The sequence below is a fragment of the Centruroides vittatus genome, unplaced genomic scaffold, assembly GCF_030686945.1.
Source record: "Centruroides vittatus isolate TY-2023 unplaced genomic scaffold, ASM3068694v2 contig_417, whole genome shotgun sequence".
In the NCBI taxonomy this organism is placed as follows: Eukaryota; Metazoa; Arthropoda; class Arachnida; order Scorpiones; family Buthidae; genus Centruroides; species Centruroides vittatus.
The window spans coordinates 123,055-145,475 of record NW_027122227.1 but is presented as its reverse complement, the minus strand read 5'-3'; the positions used below and the strand labels follow the sequence as shown (position 1 = coordinate 145,475).

At 27.7% G+C, this 22,421-nt stretch overlaps 1 protein-coding gene across 1 annotated transcript in view; it reads left to right on the top strand.

Moving 5' to 3' along the window:
* Positions 1 to 17,552, top strand: part of LOC136976621 (protein spinster homolog 1-like) — a 30,241-nt gene extending 12,689 nt beyond the window's left edge. Inside the window, exons 4-11 of the mRNA XM_067271958.1 lie at positions 3,558 to 3,624; positions 3,698 to 3,834; positions 6,747 to 6,875; positions 11,289 to 11,490; positions 11,554 to 11,619; positions 11,691 to 11,789; positions 11,865 to 12,036; positions 16,878 to 17,552. Of these exons, the coding sequence (XP_067128059.1) occupies positions 3,558 to 3,624; positions 3,698 to 3,834; positions 6,747 to 6,875; positions 11,289 to 11,490; positions 11,554 to 11,619; positions 11,691 to 11,789; positions 11,865 to 12,036; positions 16,878 to 17,008 (1,003 nt within the window). The 3' untranslated portion in view covers positions 17,009 to 17,552. The remainder of the gene's footprint in view (positions 1 to 3,557; positions 3,625 to 3,697; positions 3,835 to 6,746; positions 6,876 to 11,288; positions 11,491 to 11,553; positions 11,620 to 11,690; positions 11,790 to 11,864; positions 12,037 to 16,877) is intronic.
* Positions 17,553 to 22,421: the final 4,869 nt, after the last annotated feature.

Here is a 22,421-nt window from a genome sequence, read left to right as displayed (position 1 = left end):
GAAATTAAATGCATTATTTGGCAGGAAATTCTCGTCATCTTGCCCTGGCAAGATTATAGTGACTCAGATGTCAACAAAATGATTAGAGTAGGTAAGATTCCCCCAGTTTGACCTTGATTGATGATATCAAAAAATTCAGCATCGACAAAAATGCCCTCCTGATTTACGATTACCACACCTCCCATCAGCTTGCCCCTGACATTTACTTTGAAGATCCAGGTGATCATCCAATGTTTAGGATTTACACTGATGGTTCCAAGATGGGTGACGATGTGGGTACCGCTTTAGTAGTTTACTCCAACATAGGCCGCAAGGTTCACAACACATGCTTCTATCTAGGTTCACACTGCTCAATAGCACAGGTGGAAACTCTAGCTATTTATATGAGCTTAATTCACATTAGGCATAGGAAGGACAAAAGAGACTACTTACACTATTGCATTTATTCTGACAGTGGGGTAGCTTTACACAGGATTGCGAAGTCTGATAGCCACTTAAAACCCGTCCATCTCATACACCACATTCTCAGACACTTAGACAACAACATTAGAATAGATTTTCAATGGGTCCCAGGTCATGTGGGGTTCTCGGCAATGAGACATCTGACTGTCTTGCCAAACAAGCTGCAAAGTCTTCAGTCACTAGTACTTTCAGTTACATTATTACCTCGTATATCAACAATCACATCAAGAAGCAAATCCTCATTCTCTGGCAAGGCAGCTGGGACCATGACACACTGATAGGTCACCTACCCATTCATCCCCAAGGTTGACACTACTGCGATTCTTTGCCACTTTTACCCTAGTTACGCCCTCACTCAGCTACTTACAGGACACTTCAACTTTAAGCAATAATTGCATAGATTTAACTTTGGGAACAATCCACAATGCAATTGTGGTATTCAGGAGGACCAAACACCACTTTGTTTTGTTTTTTGCTGCACTAGGTACAATCACATTACAGCTCTCATTAAACTATCCCTATTCTTGAAGGGTACAACTGGCCTTGCAGTCCGCACCAACTCATTCACACATGTACAATGTTCCATCATCTACTCAGTTATATCCCTTAGAGGGAGGTCTTGAGAGCCCTCACTCCAGGGGCACAGATGGCAATTAGCTTTTCCTTACTTTGTTTCAACTGTCAGCATTTAGTTGCCTTTTAACTTTGTATTTTAATTTTTTTTCTGTCTTCTTTTTCAGTCTAAATTGTAAGTTAGATTAGGGACTTTTAACTTGGTTTCCAATTAGGATATGATAGGTTAGGTTAAATTAGATTAGAGTTTGTTAGCTTTAGTCCTCTGATTAGGTTCATCCTAGGTTGTGGTAGGTTAGTTTACTTAGTAAGTTAATGTTTAAAAATAAAATAAAAAAATAAATAAAAAAAATTGGTCTTGCCCATTTGTCTCTGTCGGTCTGTTCCTCTTGTCTAGTTTGTCATTGTATTTGTGTCCTTTTCACGCTGTCTGTCTAGCTGTTAAGTAGTATTAAGATTCGCAATCGCATTCAGTTTTATTAGTATTAAGTAGATATAAGTCTTCCTACTAACAGTCACTTGGCACTAACTTCTCCACTTAGCTATTTGTGGTGGCATTCAATTATTGGTGTTCGCTACACTCAGGTTTTCTTTTAGACCCTTCGGGGGACTACAGCCTTGCAGCATAAAAACTGCACGCCAACATCAAACATAGACGGTACTGTAGCCATATGTACGGTACACTGTTCAGACGGATCCTACCTTTCTCTGCTGTCTATCTCCTTTTCCTCCTCCTTCCCCTCCCCTTTCCCTTACCCTCTTTTCTGCCAGCTAAACACTTCGTGTACGGCTGATGTCTTTGTCTTTCATGTATGTGTGTGTATCAAGAAATATAAACAGTACATTTTTGAAAAATATTAAAATTTTAAATATACAGTACATATTTTTCAACATTATAAATATGTAGTAAAACCTGAGTTTAGTACACAAAACAGCTGGCTCCAGCATAGCAATTGTATTATTAATGTATTTTTATCTTGAATAAGCAGACACTACTAACAGATAAGTCAAAAATTGTTACCTTTCCTATACTTAAATCTTTACTAATTAGACAATATAATTTCATGCTTCCCATGAATCAGTTTTAAAATATCATGCTTTTAATAGTCATTCTGTAGAATTTTTGTCTTGTAACTTATCAAAATGAAATTTTCAGTTTCATTTTTAGATAGTACGCTGACACAATGTACTTTTGATAGATTGATGATGATAACATTTCTCTTTTGCATAATAAAGAGAGGCACTAAGAAACTAAAAGAATTATTAAGAAGGAAAGAATAACAGAAGTAGAATGAATCAAGAGAGTCATGTATTGTGAAAATTATCAAATATTTTGTTTTGAGAAGTCAGGGTAGTGTAATCAATGTCACCTAATATACAGAAGAAATATACAGTACTTCATTCTGTAACTTCTGGATTTCTTTAATTTTTTTTCTACTTGTTAAATTTAGTTTAAAATTGTGCTTAATACTTCTAGTACCAAATTGTGTTAATTGTTTCAAAGACATCTAATTTTAATGATTCTCTTGCTATTTCTGATTATGGTTCTTATGCATTTATTACTAGCAAGCAAGTAGGTGTCCTAGCTTTTTCAACAATAGGTATTAATGCAGAGCCCATGTGTGTTTTTACAAATGCAAACAGAGTACTATACTAACCTGTTGTTGACAAAGCCAAGGTGCTTAATGCATATTTTTTTCCTAACAAGCAGTTATTTTTTTTTTATGAAATGAAATACTTACATTACTCAACAATTTTTTAAATCATTTAAAATATGCAGAAATTTTGTAATACTTACCTGAGTTAAGTAGACAATCTCAAGTTCTCAAGTATGCAGTAAATCCAGGTTCTACTGTGTATTGTTTGTGCTAACAAAATATCACTTATAACAGTTAAAGTTTTTATTTTTAATATCATTTGTACTGTGTAAATTATAAGTCCATTAGGTTTGTCATTCTTAATTAATATTGTAATTTTGAGAAGTCATATTTGTTCTGTTTGCTTGGAACACTTGTTCAAAGCTTCATATTTTCTGTTGTCATAATAATAATTTTTATTAACTAAACATTATATTAAAGGTTATATGTTTGGAGAATGTTTACAGATCATATTTTATATAATTATTTTAAAGCTGCTGCTAATATTTTTAAATTGCATAATTGTATCAAGTTGCATGTATTATAATTAGATATGTAAATGCTATATTAATATATCTTATTACAATGGTTAAGTTTGCAGTTTGGTTTATTTTGTTTTATAAATTAACAGAAAGGCTGTACTTTATGTATTTAGTACATTTTATAACTTTTTTTTTTCCTCCTTGTAACAGGAGAATCTTTCTAATCAAAATATTTGAAATTATTTATAAAATTAAAAATACTGATTGATTTTTTTTTTTTTTTGTAATTTTTAATAAATTTTAGAAAGTTTAATTTATATTATTCAATTTAAACTGTTCTTAATTTTTTTAAATATGTAAAAATTTGTTTTTTGTGAAGTATTTGATTATGTTGGTTTTTTAGTGGTGTAGGATACATAGTTGGTGCAAAAATTGCTAATATATTTGGACATTGGTACTGGGCCTTAAGAGTAAGTTTTTTTAATATATTTGCAAATAGAAAAAATAATAATTTAAAAAAAAATTTTCATTATTGTATTGTAGGCAACACCAATTTTGGGTTTATTGGCCATTATTCTTGCAATACTATTTCTGCGTGATCCTCCTAGGGGTGAAGCAGAAGGTGGAATACATCTTACACAAACTAGTATTAAAGAAGATTTATTATATTTATCAAAAAAGTAACTTCAGCTATATATATTTTTTTTTTAATTTGATCTGATATATGTTATGTTTATAATTTATTTCTTTTGTAGGGTTGATAAATTTTTGTCTATTTTGGCATGCATTCCTTTATTTAATTTTTAAAAAATTTGCTTGCTTACTTACTCTAAAAACTATTTGATCAGCTTTTATTCTAGTTGTAAAAAAAATACATTTTTAAAAAATTGCCAGGATGAATTCACATTTACAAAAAAATATATTTTCTCAATAGACTATGCATACAAGATGTGTCCATATCATTCAGTCCTTTCAAACACTATTGAGGCAATAACAGTTCCATGGCAGAGTCAGCCTTTTATTGTAGGCTACTCATCCGCCACTAAATGCAAAAAAGTTAAGTCCTCTAGTGGTAGCGCAGTTAAAAATAGTGTGGGAAAGGACAATGATATGGACACGTCTTGTATGTATAGTCTATCGAGAATTTTATGTTTTGTAATTTACATTGTTTAGATTTTAAATTACAAGGAATATAAGAGAAAATAGAACTGAAATAAAACTTTGATTTAAAAAAAAAAAGATGAAATGTTAATTGAAGTCAGACTAAATATCTTCAGTTATAATTATTTCCCCCCTCCCTTTTTTTCTTGAAGATTTAAAAATCAACAAAATTGACCTGTTTATGATAAAAAAAATTGAACTAGGCAATTTTTTAAAATTATGTTTCAGGCACATATTCTGTAAATTTGCCACTCTTAATGTTAAATAAACTTAATTTATCTAAAGAGTTTTAGAAAAAACTTTTTGAATCATTTTTATTTTAGACATTGCATCTCCATAAACAATAACTGATTAAAAAATGAACCTTTTTATTTTATTTTTTTTCTGAAGCTTTAATATTTGTGTTTTGGCAGTTTTGAAGCAAGTTGATTTATTAAAGTGATGCTACTTTAATAATCTTGTAAATGAACAAGAACACAATTAGCTAGGCAATTGAATAGTTTTGAAATATAATTTCTCATAAAAGCTTTGTACTAATATTTCAACATTTCAATAAAATAATTTGTTAGAAATCTTAATATTTTGCTGTTTCTCTTAAATTAAACCATTTTTTGGTTATTGATAGGTAGTTTGATACTCTGCAGTTTATAACCCTATGGGTAAGGCTTTAAAAGTCCAATTTTGACAGTCTATTATATCTTTAAAAACTTTTTAAAAAAGACTAGACTGAAGATTTTGGAAGCTGTTCTTTAGAAACTTTGCTTTTTTCCCTGGTTTCATGCAAATCAAGGTTTTATGGAAAGGTGCACACAACCTTGAAACTTTAACACATTAAGCACGAAGTGTTGCAAATATCTTACACACAGAGAACTTTCCCCAGGCCATGTTACAGAAATGCAACACACTATACATTGACAATGTATGTGTGCTGCATTGCTCCATAGTAGTAGTTAGAGCATGGTCTGTGGAAGTGAAAATTTCACTTTACCCAGTAAATTTTTTTATGATAGAATACTAATGGGAAAATAAAAAATTATTGTCCTGTAAAATGTGAAATGCAGTAGAGCATCGTTTATCCAAAAGCCAGTCAACCAAAACGTCGGTTAACTGAAAGCTTACCAGTCGGACTGTGTCGTGCTGAATCAAACATTTTTGATATTAGATTAACTTCTAAAGTATAACTTTTTTGTTTTTATATTTTTCAATATATTTATTTTGTTTGTACAAAATAAAGAAATAATGTTTAATGATACAATAGCCTCAATTATTATAAAACTTTTTATTAGGCTTAAAATCGACGAAAATTCAACACGAAGTGACATGCAACAGAGAAAAATTTTAACATCAGATAGGTTAATATATTTTTTATACATAACCAATTTTTTTCGAATAACCGATTATCTAAACAACTCCAGTCCCCAATTGATTCGGATAAACAATGCTCTACTGTATAGGCAAAATTTGCCTTTTCTAATGTTTTTCTTGTACAATGAACATAAGTACAATATCATGGAAATACATAAGAAAAACAAATATATTCAAGAAACAATTTTATTTTTTCAGTGAACACAAAAACAGAACACAGAAAGAAAAATAGAATAATCACTAAATAACTATACTATTTTTCTTTGATTTGCATTGATCCATTTATGCAACCTTGAATATGGTAGAAATTCTGTTGAATTCAAAATCTGATTAGCATAAAAGATGGCATAACATGATCATCATTCAGGCTGCATGTTGAATTCCACAACACACCTAAAAATTTTTAAAAAAATGGTTTAACGATGCAGACAAAATTATTATTAGTATATTGAATAGCAATCATATTACTGCTATTTTGTCTATAAACTGAGCATGGCCCAGTGTTATATTTTCTGTGGTACTTAATGTTTTAAAACAAATAAGACTGAAATTGAACTTATTGAAGGAGCCTTACCTGTAAGTTGTTAACTGCACACTCAGTTATCTCCTGAATGACTGACTGTTTTGAAAGTAAAAATACAAGCAACTTCAGTTAGAAATCTTAACATTTTATTTTATCAGTTTTACATATATATTCATTATTGAAATGTTAATAAAATTTTAAAAATATAAAACTTTTATGAAAACTATTCTGTTGCCTAGCTAACTTTTTTTTTTTGTAATGTTTTTGGAAGATAAGCATTGCTTACTAAAATGCAAATATAAAATATAGAAATGCAACACTATAATTCAATACTACTAAAATTTTCAAGAAAACAAACATTTTTAGAACCTAAACTGTTTTGAGCAATTTCTAACACTATTGTTTCATTTAGTGCATTTATATTTTAATGAAGTTTGTTTGTCATTTATTATAGATTAATATAATCTCTACTGTTTTTTTTATTATTTTTTCCTGAGAAAAAAAAAAAAAAATATTTAAAATGTTTAATACATCTATTTACAGTTGCTCTTTCATTTGGTCAACATTTGGTTTTACTTGTGTAGCTTTTGCAACAGGGGCACTGGCCTTATGGGCTCCAACCTATATGAACTATGCAATAAGTCTTAATTCAAAATCAGTGAGTAATTTAAAGTAAGTATAATAAGGTATTAAAATTACTTAAATTAACAAAATTCTTTATAATTAAGTGAATATTGTTTGTTCAGAACAAATTATGAAAGAATGTTTTGATATTTGTTATATTTAAAGAATTTGCACTTTACAAGCTTGAAAGTGCTTCTGAGCTTGTGCTTGTCTTCAGGCAGGTCAGTTTGAACATTAAAACTGTAGCAATTATTGCAATAACTAATCAAATAGTTTAGTTATGTTAAAGGCAAATAACTTAATTAAATCTTGAATTATTTTATGAAACATAAATTAACAAATTTACTATTTAAAGATTTTTTTTAACCTCTAAACGCCCACTCTGCCAATATATCGGCTTTTCAATTTTCTGCTAAAATGCCTAACCTGCCAATAGCTCAACTCCTGAAAATTCTTGGAATTTTTTTCGTAGAAGAATGTTTTGACCAGTGGAAGATTCTAGAAGGTTTAATTAACATTTCCTACTAAATGGCATTGTTGCATTTAAGACAGTGACAATTTTTGAAAAATTCTTTTTGTTTGCATTTTTCATCTTAGTGTGTTTTCCTTGTTTCTTGAAGTCATATGTTTGAGTTTACTGTGCTTATTTTATATAGTATATCCAGTTTGTTAATTTTTATTTATCATATTCATTCTATTTTATATTAGTTTGTGATATTATTTTTGTAGTTGTTTAATAATTTATTTTAGTTATTCATTTATTTTTCAGATTATGATATCTTGCTAAAAATCGTGCTAGATTCAATTTTTTTTTATCAGGAACATATTGCAGTTTATGACTGTTAAGTTGAAAAACACCAAAAGTTTTTTAGATGTATCTATTTTATTTCAAATAATTAGAGCTTAAAAACATAGAAAATAATGATTTTATAGCATATTTTTACATTATGATCTTGATGGCACAGCAGCAAAAAAGGTATGGCTTTTGTGGAATAAGTCCTACTCCACAGTTTAGAGCTGATGCATATTCATTTAAGGAAAGTCAATCAACATAAAAACTACTAACCGAAACTTACAAGATTACAAACTAATTACTTTTTTCAGGATATGAAATCTCACGACATCTGTTATATTTCCAGGTTTGGAAACATTTGGTTCAGTAGTTTTCATTTTATAGGGAGTTCAAAGTGAAACTTAATTATGACCACCCTGTATATTTGTTTAGTTGAATCTGATTCATTAGTCTTTTTATGGGAAACCCATTGCCTGTCATTTTCTACATATATACAGCATGCATGCATGCAAACTTTCAGAAAGCTTTATGTATGTAATTGTTTCTAAAAATTATTGCTTTTGTTTTAACAGGATTAATTTCTAAATATATTGATACTAGTCACTAGTTAAACTTATTTTATGTTGAATTGATATCTTAGTTGGGGCATTTACATATAGAATAGTATGTACAATTTTATTCTTTATTAATATACCCCTTTTTGGTACAGTAAAGATTTCTGTATCATATTGGTAAAAGTTAAATAAGTATCAGGATAATGAGTCTCCCTGTGATTTACTTAGATAAAACAAATTCTGGATATGTAAAGATTAGAGTATAGTTGATTACCAGTATTATTTTTTTGGTATTTTTTAAAGATATTCAGTTAAACGTGACTCAGAGGTATGTTATTTCATTGACTAATGATTCAAGTTGTTTCTATATTTTATAGAAACATGTCTTTCTGACATTCTGCAGTTGTTTCTAAATGTTATTTTCTAACACAATTCTAACTAATACAACTACTAGAAAATATTGATGGAAACTGAAATTTTCAGTCAATACTATCTTCTCCAACTGATTGAAGTTTAGGGACATAAATGGAGTTGAATCCTTTTTCAATATCTGTAAAAACAGTAAATAGTTGTTTTAGAGAATAATTTAACTCCAATTAAAAAATTGCATGCTCCATTCTTCTATTTTGGATGAACGCATATCAATATTTAGAATTGAGATTATGTTGAACATTTCTTCATAACTGAAAGTAATGGAATTGGATGATGATTTTGTGGAACATCATGTCATATTTTATCATACACAATTTAATCGAGTTCAAGTTTTCCAAATAAATTGCTGAATTATTATAGATCTATTATAATGCTAGTAAATAATTGATTTATATTTATTTAATAGTCTGATGATGTTTTTTTGCTGTTTGTTTGGAAACTGATCCAATCCTTCCACATACTACATAAATTTTGATTTTTACATAATAACTTTAAGAATTGAAAGTCCATTCTGTTACTAGAAGTATGTTTTGAAAGACAATTATTGTATATTTGCTTGTTTGGCCCATAATAGTTAGTATGTGTTTTTGAACATCTGGAATTAAAATATTCAAAGAGCAGGAGCTAATCATATGCCATCAATCTTATGTACCTTTTTGAACACCTCCAGATAAAACTATCATCTGGCATTGAACATATATTACCATTATTAAAATTAATATATTCTTTAGTTTATCTAGATTGGAGTTCTTAAATTTAAGTATTTATAAAATTGATTTTTGTGTATTGATTGGGCTGCAATTTGAAAAAAATTGTAGACCTATAAATTCCCATTGCCATCCATCAGTCTGTCTTTCCTTACTCTCAAACTGAGTTAAATAGATGAAAGACAAGACCAGGTATGGAAACCTTAGGGACAGGAGGTCCCTATTAACTATATACAAATGTCTAATACAAACTGGAAGTCATGTTTCAATTAAAAAATTTTCTCCTGAAAGGTGTTTGATAGATGATCAGCATGACTATTGTTAAAGGAAAAATGATGTACAGGATCAAGCCACTACTAATTTGAGGTGGAGAGCATATATTTTAAATTAAAAATATGATTGAAAAATCATAGCTCAGCATTGTGACAATGTCACAATTAATAATTGCTTGTTATACTTCATATTTCTTTCTTAAGAGGAAACAGTGCAGGTTGTCTGATTCCAGTTGGTTTCTCTGCCTGTACTACCATATATTCATCAAATAGATTTCCTATTGTTTCCAATAGGCCTGTTATTCATGTTCCTGTAAAACCTATTTGTGAAGTCTTACATAGTTTAAACAACTATATAAGTAAAATAATTTTTATTTTTCAGACCTTGATTATTCCAATTTAGTATGTTCAACCTTTCTTTTAACCTATGACTAACCTGTGAATGATTTGAAGTCAAATTAGTTCTGAAATATTAAATTTGATAAAATTATCTGCATTAACCAAGGTATTATCTTCTAAACAAGTTAATATTTATCTTTATATAATATCATCTGTCTTGATTGTCTTTCATTTAGTTAATACCATAAGAGATAAATTGATTTGAACAGGTGTTAAAAAGACCACACAAGCATGTGACTGAACAGATTTAATCAGACTTCCAGTACTTCTCCTTGCTGTATTGTAAACTACAAGGATGTTGAGAATGAATCAGACCAGTTTCTTTTTAAATTTTAAAAGCTTTTGTTTTACAGAGGCAATGGATGGCAATTGTAGAAAATTAGTAAATGTAATAATTTGTCACTTAAGTCTTCTAAGTGCAGTAATCTTAATTTCATAATTAAATTAAAATCTACAATAATTTTTTTAGAATAGTAGAGGGAAAAATTGATTAGTTTATTTTTAAATCAAGGTCACAGAATAAATTTACACTGTTATTAGTATGAAGAAAACTAAAAGAATTCTTCAAAAAAAAAGTGAAAAGAAATTTTAAAACAAACTGTCTTGAATGTTGAACAGTTTGTTTTAATAATGCTTTAGTTGTAAATTAAATTTGAAAATAATAAATCTAGATTTTCTTATCTTTCTAGAAGGAAATTCTTATGAGATTATATTTAAAATTGACTTTTTGTAAATGTTTAAAATTAAAATTAACTAGCAAAATTAAATATTTTATATTTATTAAGAGAAAAATGATAAACATTGTTTTTTTCAAATTTTCTTCTTTACAAGAATATTCAAGTTACTGAAAGATCTGCTCTAACATTACAATTGTTTAAATCTGAGTTTGCTTTAAATACAATGGAAAAGTGTAGTGATACTATATGGTATGGGATAGTTTGTACATATGAAAGAAATAATGTGAAAAATAGCATCAGATATTTAATATGTTTTATGATATAAAATTTAAAAGTTTTTTTTAGCTGTTTTACTCTTACTCTACTCTGTTATAAAAAAAAATTGTTTAATCTCAGATTTTTTACAAATTTTAGTTTACAAATATTCTTCAATAATTTAAGATGATTTTTTTCAATGATAAATGTAATTTTTTTTTCTGTTTTGATGATGATTTAGTATTTATTTTTCATAATATTGAAATGATTTGATCAAAGTTTTTCAATATATATTTTCAACCTTTTGTGTGTAATGTGCAAATTTATTTCATTAACTGCTAAAATTTTAAAAAATTATTAAATTTATTTTAGTGTAAATGTAAATATAAAATTTGGAATAATTACTTGTGTGGCTGGAATATCAGGAGTTCTTCTTGGATCAGGACTTTCCCAATATCTTCGTAAATTTAATGAAAGAGCAGATCCTCTAGTTTGTGCAGCGGGTATGTTAGGAAGTATGCCTTTTGTCTTTTTTGGCTGCATTGTTGCAGCCAAATATACAAATTTATCCTGGGTAATTATCATTTTTTACTATCACTTTGTATTTTGCCGTATTTTTTACTATATAAAATTTCAGACATTGATATTTTTTGGAGAAATGTTGTTATGCATGAATTGGGCTATTGTTGCTGATATGCTTCTAGTAAGTGAAATTGGAATATTATTTTTAAATTTTATCAAATTGTGAAATATACAATGTTTGTTTCCTTTCAGTATGTTGTTATACCTACTAGAAGATCTATAGCAGCTGCTACCCAAATTCTAATCTCTCATGCTCTTGGAGATGCTACAAGTCCAAGTATCATTGGAACTGTAATTTAAATTAAAGTAACTTTTGATATTTTCAGTTTTTTTACATGAAATATTTAAACATATATTACTTTTTAGGTTTCAGATGCAATTAATTATACAAATGACAAATCAATCATTATCAAGTATATCAGTCTTCAATACGCAATGTTTATCACAACTTTTGTTCTAGTGATAGGTGGATTTTGTTTTCTCATCACTGCTTTATATATTGTTAATGACAAGAAGCGATGCACTCTAATTGTGAAAGGTATGATAATTTTTTTTAATAATAATAAAAATTTTGTTATCTAAATTTTATTAACTTAGATAGTTATAAACTATTTGCAAAGCAATTATTAATCAGTGATGTCGAAAGTATAAATTTAAATTATTTGCTATTAATTTCCTTATAACTTGATTATCATATTTTGTAAACAAGTACACTTCTAATTAATGTTATTAACAAACTGAATTATTTTAAATTGTGCTTTAAAAGTACCATTACTTCTGAAGTTAGGATAAAATGTCAAGCAATTATATTTTCTACTAATTTAAAATACTTAAATTCTAAAAACATTTATCTTAATTGTGAATTTGATACCAAATGTTTAATCAATCAAATTAAAATTTTAAAAATTTGTTGAAGTGATTCCTTTTATTCACTTTCATATTTCAGAATACATTCCATGATGACCTAACCTTTCCTTTTAAGCTACTTGGTTGCTAAAATTTAAGTTTTTAGAAACATGAAAAATTTATGATTAACAATTAAATGATTTTAAAAATTAGAACATGAAAAAACAGACGTCATATTACTTTTCCATTCACACTGTGCTGGGACCATACTGTTTCTTGACTTTTTTTATTCATTAAGAGAAGTGTTGGTATCAGCACTTCTCTTAATTATGGTACCTTCTAAACTGGATACTAGTGTTATGCTTTCAGTGGCTTCTCTGGATGTATAGGATGTGTGATGGTTCAGGTTAAGCAGTTTTATTCCATTCTAGTAATTTTTTATGGATCTGCTGGTATAGGTTTATGCAAGTAACCAATGATTATATATAAAGTATGGTACTACTACCAAAAGTCGAACTATTTTACTACAAGTCAGATGTGCCATCCTTTGTTTTAACTTCTCACTTTGTTTGGCTTTTGTATCTCTATGAATGGAGTCTATTCAGGTGACAAAGGGTGGTGTGATTAGTGAATAAACAAGATGGACATTGGCACGTGTTCAACACAACTGTTATCCAAAGTTCACTTTTCAGATGGGATCCCGGTTGTTTTTTAACCCGGGAAATTTTTCTCATCCCGGGAAATCCCGCAAATTTCTTAAAAGTTCCCTTTTTTCTTATTTTGTATTAAAGTTGAGGAAATTTTGCAAATAGAAAGTATAATTAACTCATAAACTGTCAGAATACATTTGTATTTATTAATTTTAAACCTGCTTATTAGGTTTTTTTTTTAAATTTTTCCTTGTTTTGGCATGTCACAGATTGTCAATAATCAATATGTAGCCTATTTGTGACAGGACTCTCTCAAAATTCTTTACTTGTCATAACCTGTAATGTATGGAATAATTGTGCTTATGCTGTCTTAATTTTTAACCATGCCCAGTAGCTTCAATAACTGCGTAATGCCAGGTTGTGCAAATTGGGCAAGGATACAAACGATTACACAGGTTTATGATGTTTTTCTTCGTAAATCTGATTATTAAAGCCAAACAAATTGCTGAATTATCAGGATATAAGCTCGATGCCGCTATTAAAGCAGCAGAGGAAGACAAATCAAGAATACTAGAAAGCAAAAGAAGTACTACAATCTCAAACAAACTAGAAATCTTCCAGGCTACAGGTGAAAAAACACATAACATCTGTCTTCTCTTAAATGCATTAAACATGATTCCACTCACATCAATTGAATCGGAAAGGGCATTCTCAGTAGCAAGACTTTTCATTACTAAAATAAGAATCAGATTGAATGATTCGGAATATTGACCATCTTTTGCTTTTTAAAATCTTACAAAATATTATTGTAAATTTTTATATTAATGTTTTACTTAAGTATTGAAAATTACCTTCTAACTTAGAAGTTTGATCTAAGTTCATTTTATTCTTTAAATTTTCAACTCAATTCAAAGCATTTTTTTGTTGTTGTTGTATGCACTTTCCAGCAAACTTTAATAAATTTTTTCTATTAGTGAAAATTTCTACATAATACAAAGGTAATTTTTAATATATATATCACACAGCATTATTAATGATTTTTGAGGTTGCAGAACATAAATTACTTTAAAAAATAAAAAATAATTATAATATCATTTGATTTCAAGATATTTTGTATATTTTAAAAATAATTAATTCTATCCCAGGATTTCCCGGGATTCCGGGACAAAAGTGAAATCCCGGAGCAAAAGACCGGGAAATGAAACTCTATTCACTTTATTTAAAACAAGATGAATATTTTTATGTCAGTGTGCACTTGGATGTAGTACAAATAATATGGAAGATGTCTAGATTAAAAAAAAAAATCATTCCGTAAATTTTCCCTCATAACAATGCCCAATTTAGAGAAAAAATGTACAATAAAAATGGAAAAATTTTAAAAGTAGCACACTGTTTCTTGCATTTTAAGATAGTTTATCAACCATTTTTAGAAGAGAATTAAAGACAATTAGATATACATATATAAGATATAATATACATAATAGTGTTTGATCTTAATTGTCTTCTATCTACACTAACTAATTTTCATATTTAATGAGTATTGGAATAAACAAACTTCATAAATTTTTTAAAGTGTATGAAAGAAAATGAAAGATTAGTGAATTATCAAATGTTTTTATAATTAAAATTTTAATTAGAACTATATCTATAAAAATTATATTTAATAAAAATATTCAATTGAAATTTTAAAATTAGTGCCATAACCAATGTTTTAACACATTTTATTCAGTAAAGATTATTATTCTACAACTAATTGAATATTAAAAACAAATATTAATTATAAAACTTTAGATTTTGTATATAGTTTTGGTTAAATTTTATATCAAAGCATAGTTTAAAATTTTTATCTTGAATAGTAGTTTTCAACTAGAAATTTCATTTTAAATACCATAATAAAGAAATTTAAAATGTTACATATGTTATTAACTCATTTATTATTGAATTCAAAATATAAGAAAATTATCATATCTTTTAACAGAAGAAAAGTATGATGATAGTGAATCATCCAGTAATGAATTTTTTCAAAAGTGCCATTTCCCATAAATTTGTCCATTCTTTGACATTGATATTCCATTATATTGAATTGCCGAATCAATTAGTTGCCAGAATGATCTTGATAAAATGTTTCTGATGAACAAAAAATCATTTTCAAGCATAGTTTGTTGTAAGGCACCACAGTTTCAAATGATCACATGACTTTATTCACTTTCTTGTTCAACATTATTAAACTTCATTGGAAAAAAAATACCACTGAAGTAACATGGGGTCTTTCACTATGCTGTCCAAACAGGCTACTTGCTAGATCATTCCATCTACTATGATTTGGTTTGATGGATATGTTTTTTTCAAACCTCTGTTATAGTAGAAATTTGTTAATCAGCACCTATTAGACCAGAATGGTGCTGAATTATCAAACTGTGTTTTTTACAAACTTCAGTATTTAAGTTGTGTGATATGAATGCTGCAAAACTGTACATTTTGTACAGTTTTGCAACTACAAATGTAGTTTTGTATGCTTTGATTTTCACTGTTTAACCAGTCTGAAGATGATGCAGTGCATAATTACTGTCATGATTGATTAATTGGTGGTTTTTTCTTAAAGCTGCAGAAATGTTAATGACCATATTATTGTATATTCACAATGATTCAGGTGCATATGATAATTATTTTCCAGGCATATACTGTACAGATTAGATTCATAAAGACTCAGAGGATGAGAAATCTGTTTTTAGATGCCCATCTTTGCATTGGCCTGTGGAAAAGATGATGATAAATTAGTCATACATTACTAAACACACAACACTTACTCTAGCTCTAATGAAGCTGTTTGTTCAGCACAATACAATGTAGACTAAATATTGTTCACCAAATTACCCTCTTGCTGGTGAATATCAGATTATTGGGCATTCTGAATTATTGAATGCCAAATTAACAAACTACTATTGTATAAGTTTTTTCTCTCTTTATTCTCTTTTATTTATCTACTACACATCCAAGTAAAAATAATTCTTGGAAAAATATTATTTTCTGGTATCTTTATGTAATCTCTTGGTAAGACCCTTTTGATTGCTTGAGTGATATTTGATGGTGAATATTGGCAAAGCAATCCATTTCTGTGAGTATTTTAATATGTTCCTACATTTTATAGGAAACATATCCTCCTAGAGATCAATTCTGGAATTTCTAGTATATTACACATTTGATGCTTTGTTCTTTGTTATATCCTTGTAACTATTCATATGCTATGTGTGATTGATAGATTTATTAGTAAATTTAGCTTTCCATCAACCTTCAAATGATTCTTTTACTTTATGTATATAGTTCTATTTTTTTCTGAACTTTATTCTTCTATTTGTTATAGCTTTGCTGGAATGTTAATTTTGAAAATGTTTCTTAATTAAAAGTGCTTTACTTAAATTAATATAAATCACAATGCTGTTTATAATAACTTGTCAAACTATTCTAACACCTGGCTTGTTTTGTCACTCAAATTGTATTCCATAAAATATTTTTTGAAATTGTCATTGTTTTTCCATTATCTATATACATGCATATTAGCTAACACACCTTTTACTATAGCTAATTACATATTTTTTTCATTGGTGTATGTATTAAATTTTATAATGACAATTTACTCTCAAAATTTTTTCTTTTTAAATAAATCAAATACATTGCAGATCATAATCTCAATTTTCAAAGTTTTTTTTTTTTCTTTTTAATATTATATTACATTTTTCTTATTGCCAAGCAGTTGTAAAGCAGAAGTTTTTATGGAATAAATGTAGGGCAAAGCAAGTGGTGTGTTGTTAGATTAAATAATCTTTTAATTTACTTAAATTATGTTAATTTTTTTTTTATCAAGTTTCATTTGAAATTTTTGTAGGACTTAACTATGCTGAAAGTAGTGAAGAATTAGACTCAAATCAAGAAACTCCATCCTGTTGTCCTTTTTTCAAAAGGAGAGAGTGTCCTAGGCCAATATATGATGGACCCTCTGAGGATGTTATTACATGAAATAAATTGCATTTCTAAATTGTATTCAATTATCAAAAAAACCAAGTTTTTCTAACTTGCCATTTACCAAAACTGGTGGTCTCAATCAAGAAGTCTTCCTTCCGAAGATGTTACTGTGATAAATTTTTCAACAAGTTTTTAAACTAATGTATTTAAATTTTTATCGTCCTAATTTTGATTATTGATTGTTATACTTTAACCTGCATAAATGCACTAGTACTATATTTAATATTTATATAAAGAAAAGGATAATTATTTGTTTCAAGCATATATATATATCATATTCAGATTAAACTGTATTTTAGTGAAAACATGTATAAAAAGATTAAAGTCAGTTGTAATATAACTTTCAAAGGATATTTATTTACACGAAAATTACTTTTATTTACTTATGAAATTGTTTTGCTCAGTAATAACTACACTAAATAATACAATAAGATAGTACAAATAACGTACTGATTCTGTTGCTTTAACAAGCTCTGTGTTAAGAATGAATAACTGCTTAATCCCAAATTTAATAAAATGAATGAATTTTAGATTTGAATTCATTTGAAGTAATGTTTTTCATGCATTTATTTCAAAATAGGTTTTCTTTGTTTTTACTTTTTCAACAGATGATACAAACTGGAGATGACTTTTTAAAGAATCTATTTGAAAAATAAGACTTTAAAATAGAATTGGTTTTTTCCCCTCAATTTTTAATTCAATAGAATTTTTGTTATAAAAAAGGTTAATATTGACAACATTTTGTGTTTGAGAAATTAAGTCAAAAGGTAAAGAAAGAGACATTCTTAATTTCAGTACAATAAAGTTTTATTGTTATAAAATTCAATTTCAAAATTTAATAGTTTTTTTAAAATAAAATTTATTTCTACTTTTCAACATTTGAAACAAAATCATAACTGTAAAGTTTTAATGTAGTATTTTAAGATTAATATAACTAACTATTTTGATTTAACTGATAGTAATGGTATGTAATTTATAAAAAGTGAATCGTATTGAATTTTCATGAAATAATTTCATTATGTAGTGTTAAGGTTTTTACTAGAATGGCTGTTTTTCCAATAGTAGTTTATAAATGTTAATCATAATTGGCTAAACAAAAACTGCCAGTTACAGTATAAACATTTAATTGTAATTTAATTTTTTATGAATTGATTCAAAATAATTTTTATGTAGTTCAGAGTATATTTATACTCATATATATATATATACACTATAAGTCAGTCTAGTCTGAAAGACTTCTATTGAAGATAAATGATCATTAAAAATTCCTAATGTCTGTTTACTTTTTTATTAGAAAATAAAGTAGATATTTTTGAGACAAGTTGTTATATAAGATATTAATGCAATGTAAATATTTAGTAATTTATATTAATTTGAATATAGATACATTTATCAATAATAAGTAATAAAAGAACAATTTCTTTTAAAATGAGCAATATAATTAAGGATAAATTACAGAACCATTAGAGCTATATTAGATGAAAGAAAATAACTTCTCTTGGCTTGAAAAATAGTGAAGTAAAATTTTAGTCACACAAATTTTGTTCATTTGAAATTAACAATTTTTTTTTTTGTAACATTTCTACTTCTCTATTTATTTAAAAAAATATTCTTTTTGAAAAAATTGTTAATATTAGAAATTGTAATAATAAAAATATTTTGTATTTAAAAAATGATAGCAATAAAAAATTATATAAAATTTTTCAAAACTATGCTTTAAATTTTTTTACTAATATATGTTCAATGGCATTATTTTATAATGTAGCATTTAAGAGTATTTCAAACCACTTGTTAGCTTCTGAAGGTTTATAAAAGATGCCTTCATTTTTTGACTATAAATTTTCTGTGAAATTAACATTGTCATTCAAGTTAGTGTTCTAGAAAAAATTTTTTGCTAGAAAATAAGTCCATTATCTGAACAATTAATTTCACTTTTCTTGAAATAACTTTCTCTACAACAAACTATTATTTTCATATTGTTCTATGAATGTTTTAGTCATTAATATAACTTCCAAAATATTACATTTCAGAAGTTCTCTGAATGATGTATTCACAATACAAGAAACATTTGTGAAATTTTTCATTGGTTTTCAAAAACAGATAACTGATCAGTCAGATTTAATGATAGAAACAAAAAATTATCACCATCAGTGATATTTAAATTATTTTTTCTTGAGCAGTTTAAGATTCTTCTCTGAAATTTTGTTTTCTAAATAGTCTGGGTTCTAGAATAGTCGAGGAACATTTTACAATTATTTCTTTCTTGATTCAAAAAGAGAGATCAGATACAGCCTAAATAAAACTAAACTATCAAGTATTTGCACAGTTGTATGCTTTGATCTTTAAGTATAAACAATATGAAAACTTTGCTTTTCACTGAAATTATAATTAAACTTAAGATGAAACTGTTAAACACCACATTTAATACTTTAGTGTGCTTTGTTTTAAAAGGCTAATGGCTTGAAAGCAGCTTAAATATTGATACAGATTAATTTTGAATTAAAAAGTATATTTCACTTGACAATTAAACAACCTTTTGTGTTTTCTGAAATAATATATAGTTATGATTTTTAATTCTTTGGATAATTAAATTTGAAGAAAGACTATTCATTTCTTTTATTTTTGTATGAGAACCTTGAAATTTATTTTATTTTTCCAAATATGGGAATTTCATTGAGCTCTAAAATAATTCTGAAGTTTCAGACTTTTATTTTAACTTTGTTTGTTGTGAGAACAAATGAATATAGTGCCATTTTTCCTCAAAAATCTTGTATAAACATTAAAATTACATTTTTTATCATTGTTTTTGTTAGCTGAAACTTTACACAAAATGGAATTGATTTGTGTAAAGCATTTGTTTTATACAAAACATTTTGATATTAGGATATATAATTTTCTGAGACACATCAGTAATTTAGTTGTTAAAGTTCTTACAATAAGCATATATATATATATAAGAATATCATTCAAGAGTACCATAATCATCATTTACATGACTGGAATTACTTGAATCCTGTATCCTTATTAAATGTAAATAAGATCTTCCAAGACCTAACATTCTAAATTAAAATTGTTCAAAATTAAAACTTGACCTATTTTAATAAACCGAAGATTGAAAAGTTTACAGTAGCTTTGAACTATTTTAATATCGATATAATTAAATGTATGATTTATATACGCTTAATTGTACATATGACTTAACGAAATTACTTACTAAATGAGGTCAAGTATCAACTTTTCCTATTGTTTGACAAGGAGAAGTAAAAAATTATGCATTTCTTTTGTTCGAAATATTTTGCAACAAATTGATATAACAATAAGTATTTTTTTACACCAATGAATTAAATATAACAATGACTTAATTTTCGTGTTCACCTGCAATTTTTACGTTATTCACTTACTTTCCGTAATTGTTTTGTTCAATAATTTATCCAGTGATATATTATTTTCATGAATTAAATTCATAGATTGTGAAATTGCACGAAAGAATGAATTTCTGCTAGGGACGAGGCTTTTTTTAACATTAAAACAAAGAAACTAACTACACACAGGGCCGGATTATCGAATAGGCAAAGTAGACAAATGTCTAGGGCCCGTAATTCGGAGGGGCCCGGCTTCAGTGCAGAAGATTTCTGTGTTTCAAAACGAGTTAAAAATTATTTAAGAAATTCGATAGGACAGAAAAGGCTGTATTTAACAATGGTTAGTAAGCTGCGGTCGACCAGCCATTGCCTAAAAAAAAAAAAAAAAAGTCAACAGCCACCCGTGCGTCAGAAGTAATGTACTGTACGCCACGAGATCTCTCGCACCATCTAGAAATCTTCCTAGGACCGCCTCTCGTGGTAGTACTGATGTATGGTTATGATTTATTTTCTAAATCTAAACTTCTACGTCGCGACATCGCATATTCGATATAGCGTTCAAGTTGCTCGAGTGCGAAGATATTACAATTCAATAGTGTTTTATAAAAGAGTTAAAAAAGGACTTGGGTGACACCACGATATCCGCACCGGGTGTCACCCATGCTACGTACGCTAATGTCACATTATATAAGATTTGTTTAGAAGCAACTTATTTAAATGGGGCCTTAATTTAAATTTTGTCTAGGGCCCGCTAGAGGCTTAATCCGGCGCTGACTACACACGCCTTATTTAAACCTTTAAAAAAGCAATAAATCAGACTGTAGTTGTCTCTTAGAATAATGGTTGTGTCTATAAGACGTAATCCTTGTTTTAGATTATTTAAAACATTAATTTGTTATCGATCGAGAATTATGAATATAAGTTTCGTAATTGTATGTTTATATTAGTTATTCTTAAAAATAAAATTATTCGCAGTAAACAAATTGATTTTATAAATAATTACATCCAAACAAGACGATTCAATATGAAAAATTACTGTTTGTTTACCGTAACACAATAACAGATTTTTTATTTAATATCTTTATTATATTTAGGTAATAAAAATTTTAATGACTATTCTTCGATTAACGTTTACGATATAAAAGCTTCGAAAATAATTAGTTTTTTGCCATTTTAAAACAAATATCTACTTTTATGTAAGATGTTTTCCTTCAACTAGTGTTTACCTTGTATGATCAGGTAATTTTCAGTATTTTCTCAATACCGGATAAGCTCTTAACGGATAATTATATAATGTTATCCTGTTTAACTAGTTTGCACAATTATTTCGAAATCTTATTTGATTATTGGTCCATAGGGAGATTATTTTTTTGTTTTTACGGACTGAGCGTGACGGGATTTCCCTCAAAAATACAAAATGAGCACTTGAATATCAAATGATATGGCAATTAAGTGTTCATTATATAAGCAATTTCTATAAATAATATAGTAAGAAATATGCAAAATCTTTTTGAAGTTCCGCACAGAACTTATAGGGACCCCAGGTATGGCGTCAGATTTAAATTTCGATATTCTTACTACAGTAATGAGTTTATAAAACATTGGTTTGGGACCACCCGTTGGTGTGGACCCCAGGCAGTTGCCTTCTTTACCCATAGGCTAACATGTCACTGATACTAGTATTATAATCTATAGCCTAATTATATAAGCACGGAGTGTTGCTATAAGCAGAAAGTACTGACATATAAAACGATATATTTAATTATTCCGAGCGTCATTTGAAATACTTTAACACTAAATTTTTGATTTTTCCTTCTTAAAAATTGGGGCATTCTCCGAAAAATCTAAACTAAAAAAAAAAGAGCGTGTCCTCGTAAAAAAGAAAAGTAGCCACCTTAGTCACGTGAAAACGCAATTTGAAACAAAGAAATTATAAAGTTATCGCTATGATGCTTCTGCTGTTAGTTATTTACATAATATTTAAATAAATACTATCCAACAGAAATAATTGGAATATAAACTACACGTAATTGGTTTATAACTGA